Source organism: Penaeus vannamei, chromosome 29 (assembly GCF_042767895.1).
Source record: "Penaeus vannamei isolate JL-2024 chromosome 29, ASM4276789v1, whole genome shotgun sequence".
Classification (NCBI taxonomy): domain Eukaryota; kingdom Metazoa; phylum Arthropoda; class Malacostraca; order Decapoda; family Penaeidae; genus Penaeus; species Penaeus vannamei.
In genome coordinates, this window is record NC_091577.1 from 14,141,329 (window position 1) to 14,151,328 (window position 10,000).

Sequence of the window (10,000 nt, forward strand, 5' to 3'; positions counted from 1 at the left end):
TTATTATTATCATAATTATCATTATTATTATCATTATTGTGATTATCATCTTTATTATCATCACTATTATTATTATCATTATTATTAGCATTATTATTAAAATCATCATTAGCAGTTGTAGTAGTAGTAATAGTAGTATCATTATCATTATCATCATTATTATCATCATTATCATTGTTACTATTATTTTTGTTGTTCATGTTGTTATCACTGTTATTGTTAATATTATTGTTATTATTATCATTATTATTATTACTACTGTTGGTATCATTATTTTCATCATCATTATCGTTACTATTATCATCATCATTATTATTGATATTATGAATATTACTATCATTTATATTGTTATCATTATTGTTGTATCTTTTCTATTATTGCTATCATTTGTATCATTAGTATTATTAATACTATTATTATTATCATTAACATCATCATCATTATTGTTATCATTGTTATCATTATAATTATTATTATTATTATTATCATTATTTCTATTTCTGTTCTTGCTGCTGCTGTTGGTTTTATTAATATTGTAGCATTCTTTCTTATATGATATCTATTATTATTATTATCATATTATAGTTATTTGTTATCATTATTATCATCATTATCACCAATATCCTTATAATTCTTCTATAAGCATCAATATAATTATATTATTTTTATTGTTATAACTATTATTATTATTATCATTATCATAATCATTGTTATTGCCATTATTATTATTGTTATTATAACCATTACTAATATCATTTCCATCATTATTGCTATCATTATTATTCATTATTACCATAAGTGTTACCATCATTATTATCATTAATTTCTTTTACTGGAATTATTATTATGTCTATCACCATCATGTTGTTGTTGTTGTTATTGTTGTTATTCGTTACTGTTATCCTTATCATGTCATTGATACTGTTATTATTGTTATTATTATCATCATTATGGTTATCGTTATTATTATTGTTTCTTTCATTATTATCGTTTTTATGATTGGCATACATATTCATCATTGTTATTATTATTATTATTATTACTATTATCATTATTATTATTATTACCATTATTATTATTATTATCATTATTGCTATTATTATCATCATCATTATTGTTATTATTATTGTTATGATTATCGTTATTATCATTTATTATTATTATTTTTACTATCCTTATCATCATTATCATTATCATTATTGTTATGATTACTACAATCATTATCATCCTTATGATTATCATCACCACTATTGTTATTATCATTTCATCATCATATTTGTCGTCATTATCATGATTGGTATTGTTACTATTTTTATTATTACTATTATTATTATCATCATTATTATTATTGTTATTATTATTATTATTATTACTATTATTATTATTATTATTATTATTATTATTATTATTATTATTATTATTATTATTATTATTATTATTATCATTATTATTATCATTATTATTATTATTATTATTACTATTATTATGAATGTAGTAGTTGGTGTAATTCTTATTAAAGTTCCTTTTATTATTGTTATTATTATTATTTTCATTATCATTATTATTTTTATATCATCACTTTTATTATTATTCCAATCATCATCATTATCATTATTACTATCAGTATTATTAGTATCTTAATATCATTACTATTATTAATGTTATCATCATCTTCATCAGTATTATCATCATAATCATTACCATAATTACTATTATATGTTATCACTATCATTGTTATTATAATTTTTATTATTTTCATCATCATCATCATCATTATTGTTATTATTATCACCATTTCATTATTATTATTATTATTATTATTAATCTCATCATTATTATTATTGTTATTGTTTTTATCATTATTGTTGTTGTTGTCGTTATCATCATGATTATTATCATTACTATTACTATTGATATCATTACTATTATTATTATCATTACTTACTTATGTACGTATTATAATTCTTATTATTGCTGTCATTTTTATTATCATTATTATTATTATTATTATTATTACCATTATTATCATCATTATTATTATTATTATTATTATTATTGTTATTATTATTATTATTACCATTATTATCATTATTATTATTATTATTATTATTATTATTATTATTATCATTACTATTATCATTATAATGATAATTATCATCATTATTTTCATTAGTATCCTTGGTCTTCTTATTTCATAAATTATCATTACTATAATTACTATCATAATTATTATCCTTGTTGTTATTATTATTGTTATTATTTATCATCATTATAATTATCATCATTATTATCATAGTTATTATCATTATCATTACCATTATCATTTTCTTTACCATCGTTATTATCATTGTTTTTATTATCATAATGATCATGAAGATAATAACGATTCTTATCAATATACACTTATTGTTATGACTAATTATTATCTTTAGCATTACTATGATTATTCATATTATAATCATCATTAAAATCATTAATTGATATTATTATCATTATCATCGTTAGTAGTCATAGCAGTAGTAGCAGGAGTAGTAGTGGTAGTATTACTATTATTGTTATCATTATGTTATTAGTATTACAACAATGATTATTGATATTATTCATATTTATTATTATCATTATCATTATCATTATCGTTACTGTTATTATTATTATTATTATTATCATCATCATTATTATTAATATTATTATTATCATCATTACTATCCTCATTATCATCTTTATTATCATTATCGTTATCATTATCATCATTATCATTATTATCATTACTATAATCCTTACTGTTATTATCATCATCATCATTATTATTATTATCAATATTACTAAAATCATCATTATTATTGTCATTATCATTATTTTTCTCAGTATTACTAAAATTATCATTATTGTTATCATTATCATTATTACTATTTTCTATCATTGTTATAATCGTAATTTCTATTTTGAATATTTCATCATTGGTCTTATTTTATCTTTATTTTTATTGTTATCATTATTGTGTCAATTACTATTATTGTTGTTATTATCATTATTGTGTCTATTACTATTATTGTTATTATTATCATTATTATCATTATTATTATTATCATTATTATTATTATTATTATTATTATTATTATTATTATTATTATTATTATTATTATTATTATTATTATTATTATTATTATTATTATTTTTGTTATTATTATTATTATTATTATCATTAATATCATTATCAATAGTGCTATTATTTCATATATCAGTATTATTATTACTATTATTATTATTATCATTATTATTGTCATTGTTATTATTATTACTGTTATTGTAATTATTATTATTACTGTTATTGTAATTATCATTATTATTGTTTTTTTATCATTATCATCATTGTTATCTCTATTATCATAATTACTATTGCTGTTGTTTTTATTCTAAGATTATTCTTAGTATTATTACAATTATTGTTATCATGATTAATAATGAGTACTATAATAATGATGATAGAAATACTGATATTAATTATAGTCATTGTTATTATTGTTATTATCATTATGATTTTTATTGTTATTATCTGTCATTTTTATTACAGTTGTTATTGATATTATTATCATTGTCATCCTTATAATTGTTTTTATTACTATCATTATTATCATTATTTCAATTATTATTCATACTACCTTACTTTTATTTTCATAATCATTATTATTATTATTATCATTATCATTATTATCATCATTACTGTTATCAGTATTACTATTATTATCATTATTATTATCATTACCATTATTATTATTGTCATTATCATTATCATTGTTGTTATTCTAATTATTGTTTTTTGTTATTATCATTTTACTGATATTTTTCATCAGTAAATGATGATAATGATAATAATAATAATAATGATAATAATAATAATAATAACGATTATTATGATAATAATAATGATAATAATAATAATGATAATAATAATGATAATAATAATAATAATGAGAATAAGGATTATAGTTATAATAATTCTTATTACTATCATTATCATTGTTATTATCATTACCATTGTCAGCATCATCATATTCATGACTGTTACTATCACTATTATTTTTTTTATTATTGTTATTGTTATTATTATCATCATAATAATTATTGTTATTGCTATCATTACCATTATTGATATTCATTAATTTATTTATTTACTCACCTACATACCTACCTACCTCATTTATCAATTTGTATAACCTACCCGCCTACCCAAATAACCGAAAGTTAACACTACCAAACCTAGTCTAACCTAAACCAAAGTAACCTAAACTTAAACCTAACAAGCCAACTCAACCTAACCTAAATTAGCTAACCTAACCTGACCCAAAGAAATCTAAACCTAAGCCAACTTAACCTAACCTAACCTAACCCAAAAGAACTTAGACTTGAACCTAATCCAACCCAACTTAACCTAACCTAACCTGACCTGACCTGACCTGACCTGACCTGACTTGACCTGACCTGACTTGACTTGACCTAACCTGACCCAAAGTGCCCCAACCCAACCCAACCCAACCTAACTTAATTCAGTGTAACCTAAACCCAACCCAACCCAACCTGACCTACCTGTATAACCAACACACTAACCCTTTCCCCTGTTCTCCTCAGGTGATTTCTCACGGCGTCTTCGTGTTACCAGAAGATGGAGCGACCTTTGACCTCGACCTCCTTCAAGAAAACCCTCTTCTCAACCGGATATCGGAGTGGGATTATCCAATTTTCGATCTCCAGGATATGGCCGGCAACTTAATACTCAGTCAGGTACGTTTTATTCAGATAATTAAGGGGGTCAAAGATGCTGGATGGAGGGGGGGGGGTGAGGGCGTGACATCCTTAGCTCTCCTTTGCCCCTCCTCCCTTTGGCTCCACCTCTCCCCTTGCTCCTCCCTTTGGCTCCACCTCTCCCCTTGCTCCTCCCTTTGGCTCCACCCCCTCCCCTTGCTCCTCCCATTGCCCGTCCCTTTGCTCCTCCTCCTTGCTACCACATCTCCTTTTGCCCCTCCTTCTCCCATTGGCTCCGCCCCTCCCCTTGCTCCTCCCCTCGGGTCCCATCTCCCCTTGTTCCTTTTAATTAAAGATAGAAATATATGTATTTGTTAAACTACAAGAAAACATGTGAACGCAACTTTATTTCTCATTTATTTAATTTCTCTAAAGAAATTAAACGAATCGGATATCTCCAGAGTACAGGGTTGAGTTGTCAGTTACCCCTTTCCTGAGAATTTACTGCAGGTTTCCGAAGAATAGAGGTTGACAGTATTTTGTGAAATACGCTAATATCTGGATAAAAAAAAACTGGGAAGATTTTAATGGATGATCATCATTGACTGATATATCCTTCTGTAAAATTAAACGGGAAAATCTTCATAAATAAACGTGTTAGATTTTATTCTTTTCTTTCTCTTCCATATTGTTACATGTCACACGCCTTGGAAAACCTTAATTCAAGCTACAATATTTTTAGATTGTTGTATGCACTGGAGATACACCTCCTTAAAGAAAATAATAAAGGAATCAAATAATATTAATAATATATATTAATAATAATATAATAATAATAGATATATCAATACATAATAAACAGAAAAATCAATAAATATAAACTATTCTCTTCATTTCTTTTCTTAATCAATTATTTTTCCCACAGCTCTGTTACCAAGTGTTCTCCGAAGTCGGACTTTTCGAGACCTTTAAGATACCGACGAAGGAATTCCTCAACTACTTCCATGCTCTTGAGCTCGGATACAGAGAAATCCCTTGTGAGTGCTTTGTCTCTCTTTATTTATTTGTCTGTGTCTATATATCTGTTTACCTCTCTCTTTCTATCCCTTTCTTTCTTTCTTTCGTTCTTTCTTTCATTCTCTCTCTATCTATCTATCTATCTATCTCAATTTCTCCCTCTCTCTCTCTCTCTCTCTCTCTCTCTCTCTCTCCCTCTCTCTCTCTCTCTCTCTCTCTCTCTCTCTCTCTCTCTCTCTCTCTTACTCAGTTACGCATTTATTCACTCTCTCTCTCTCCTTCACGCTGTCTCTTTCTCATCCTCTGTCTATTTCCCTTCTCTCTCTCTCTCTCTCTCTCTCTCTCTCTCTCTCTCTCTCTCTCTCTCTCTCTCTCTCTCTCTCTCTCTCTCTCTCTTCTCTCTCTCTCTCTCTCTCTCTCTCTCTCTCTCTCTCTCTCTCTCTCTCTCTCTCTCTCTCTTCTCTCTCTCTCTCTCTCTCTCTCTCTCTCTCTTTCTCTCTCTCTCTCTCTCTCTCTCTCTCTCTCTCTCTCTCTCTCTCTCTCTCTCTCTCTCTCTCTCTCTCTCTCTCTCTCTCTCTCTCTCTTTCTCTATCTATCTATCTATCTATCTATCTCTTTCTTACTCACTTACATTTATTCACTCTCTCTCTCTCCTTCACGCTGTCTCTTTCTCATCCTCTGTCTATTTACATTCTCTCTCTCTCTCTCTCTCTCTCTCTCTCTCTCTCTCTCTCTCTCTCTCTCTCTCTCTCTCTCTCTCTCTCTCTCTCTCTCTCTCTCTCTCTCTCTCTCTCTCTCTCTCTCTCTCTCTCTCTCTCTCTGTCTCTCTCTCTCTCTCTCTCTCTATCTATCTATCTATCTATCTCTCTCTATATATATATATATATATTTTTTTTTCACATATATATATGTATATCAAAAACAACAATAATCATCTTTGAAAACGAACTACCAACAGATCCGCCACACAAAAAAAGAAAAAAAACTTGTCACACCTTTCACATTTCTTTTATATTCCTTATATATAAAAAAAAAACTTGTCATACCTTTCATATTTCCTTTATTTATTCTCTTCATATTTTTTTCTTATCTTTATTATTATCATATTTTATTATCATATTATCTTCATATATTTATATTCATATTCTCTTTCATATTTCCTTTATTTATTCTATTTCTTTCATATTCCTCTTCTCCTCCCTCCGCAGACCACAACAGAACCCACGCCTCCGACGTTCTCCACTCCGTCTACTACCTCACTTCCCAACCGATCCCGGGCTTCATCATGCTGCCTCCGGAACCGGTCTCGCCAACGGACAAGCACGGTGAGGACTGCGTGTGTGTGATACGCATTATATATGTGTAAGTGCGCACACATACACATACTTACATATTGATATATGTATGTGTGTGGGTGTGTATTATATATATATATACATATATACATATGTGTATGCGTGTGTGTGTGTGTGTGTGTGCATGTATGTACACACATATCTATATACATACATATATTCATATGTATATACGCAAATATACATATGAATTACATATACACACACACATACACATACATACATACATACATACATACATATATATATATATATATATATATATATATATATATATATATACACACACACACACACACACACACACACACACACACACACACACACACACACACACACACACACACACACACACACACACACATGCACACACACACACACACACACACACACATATATTATATTATATTGCATTATATATATATATATATATATATATATATATATATATAAAATATATATGTGTGTGTGTGTGTGTGCCTGTACATAAGTATATACATACATATGCATAGACGGGGAGCGAGGGCGTTCCGCTAACCGAACCGGCCTCCGCAGATGAGGTCTGCGGCTCCCCCCGGCTGATCCACCGCCAAAGCTTCACCGCCGAGGACACCTATGGCATCCTGGGTGCCAACTTACCTGCGCTGGAGCTTATGGCACTCTACACGGCCGCTGCCATGCACGACTACGATCACCCCGGTCGCACGAATGCCTTCCTTGTCACGACCAACGCCCCGCAGGTAAGGCCGCCAAACCAGGCAGTTAGTCAGTAAAAACAGACAGTAAGACAGTCGTTTGATGGAACAATAAGATAGGCAATTAATAAAGCAATCAGTAAGACAGTCACTTGATAAAACAATCAGTAAGATAGTCAATTAATAAAGCAATTAATAAGACAGTCAATCAAACAATCCGTAAAACTGTCAGTCAATAAAACAATCCGTAAGACTGTCAGTCAATAATACAATCAATAAGAGGGTCAGTCAGTCAATAAAACAATCAGTCACTTAATCAATCACCTAATCAATCTGTCGACCAATCAATCAATCATTTACTTAATCAATCAGTAAAACAAAAAAAACAATAAATAAATTAATCTGCCAACCAAACAATTAGTTAATTACTTAATAAATCAATAATGTCAATCAACTGACCGTTAGCAAATCTGTCAACCAATCAATCACTTCATTAATCATCCAATTATCAGAATAAAAACAATTTATAGAACAATCAATCAATCTAAAAAATAATAATCATCATGTAAACCACTTGCTTCGAAGCTTCGTTCAAGTTATTTTTATTCATCTATTTACTGTATAGTCTACCTCTAATTTGCATAATAATTGGAGAAAGTCATATAGCAAACATCCAACAAGGACTCGTATGTTTTTTCAATTGTTAGTTATAAGATAATAATAATTTCGGAAATAGTACTTTACTAACAGTTACAGCAATGTTTAACAGTCATAGGTACAAGAACGACATAACTATTATTATCTTTATTATCATTATTCCCCTGTTCCTGTTCCTGGGTATTCAGTTTTCTTGAAAACACTGGATTTTTTTTTCTTTCTTTTCATATTTCTTTCTTGTTTGTTTGTTTTTTTTTTCTTTTCTTTTTATTTCTCACTTTCTTTGTTTCTTTGTTTCTTTCTCATGTTCTTTCTTTTTTCTTCAATCATCAAAAACTTCATTTGAACCACATCTCATTTCATCATTATATATATCTATTTCCAATTCTATTTTATTATCATTTTCATCCAGTAGACGGCGATCTGGTTCCACATCGGATGCTCATTAGGAAAATAACTTTTTACCAACCTGTACAGCACACCCTGTACAACTCTGTACTTTATACTGCCGAAAGACTCGAGACTGGAAAGACGAATTTTCAATCCAGAAGCCATTATCTTTGTTGCCAATACCATGATTATTTATTCATGTGCATTTTTATTGATATTGTTATTATTATTACTAACATCACTATTAGCATTGTTATTGTTATTATCATTATTTTTATTGTTGCATTATCCTTTTCATTATCATTGTTATTGACATTCTTATTTAATTTCGTTGTTATCATCGCTATTATCATATTATCTACATGAGGCCTAGTCCACATGAAAATATATTGTTCAGGAACAGTTGCGAAACATTATGAGTTTAACATAGCTGCGAGAGAGGCAATTAAAAGCGTTTTTTTTTTTTTTACCAGACAGCACTTTGTTATCTGAGTTAATATATCTGCTTATTACACCATTTTTCTATCTTATCAGGATGTTTTCACATTTCAATATTATGTATATTCCTTATATTCCACGATAGGTGTATTTTCCTGCATTATCGTTATTTTTGTTGCTATTATCATAATTATCAAACTGCGTCCCAGGGATATTACTCCTTAGGTATCTTGGTCTTTTTAGATTTTTGTTTTTCTCGCCCAAATCAAAACTCAGCAGCTATTTATAATCATCATATGTAAAATCTTACCCAAACTTTCTAACCAGACCTATATATCATCAATATCTGCATTATAGTTCATAATATATCCCACTATTTGGTCTCAATATCTGCGTTAAATTCGATATCTCACTATTTCATATCAATATGTGTAACATAATTAATAATAACACCCACTATTTGGTATCAATAACTGCATCATAGCTGATATATCCCGCGTTTTGGTATCAATACCTGCATCATAGATAATAATAAATTTGGTATAAATATCTGCAGTTGATATATATACCATATAAGGGTTCGTGTGATATATACAAACCCTTACTTTAACACAGTCATACAGACACTCCACAAAACTCAGACCCAACCCAGCGCCATGACCTAAGCCCCCACCTCTCCTTCAGGCGGTGCTGTACAATGACCGCAGC

The 10,000-nt window shown here is 28.5% G+C and overlaps 1 protein-coding gene across 1 annotated transcript in view; it reads left to right on the top strand.

Moving 5' to 3' along the window:
- LOC113812731 (cGMP-inhibited 3',5'-cyclic phosphodiesterase 3A-like) overlaps window positions 1-10,000 on the top strand; it is a 75,214-nt gene that overhangs the window by 53,858 nt on the left and 11,356 nt on the right. The window contains exons 6-10 of the mRNA XM_070142416.1: window positions 4,627-4,779; window positions 5,666-5,777; window positions 6,966-7,082; window positions 7,668-7,852; window positions 9,977-10,000. The exon at window positions 9,977-10,000 is cut by the window's right edge and continues 180 nt beyond it. Coding sequence (XP_069998517.1) covers window positions 4,627-4,779; window positions 5,666-5,777; window positions 6,966-7,082; window positions 7,668-7,852; window positions 9,977-10,000 — 591 coding nt within the window. The remainder of the gene's footprint in view (window positions 1-4,626; window positions 4,780-5,665; window positions 5,778-6,965; window positions 7,083-7,667; window positions 7,853-9,976) is intronic.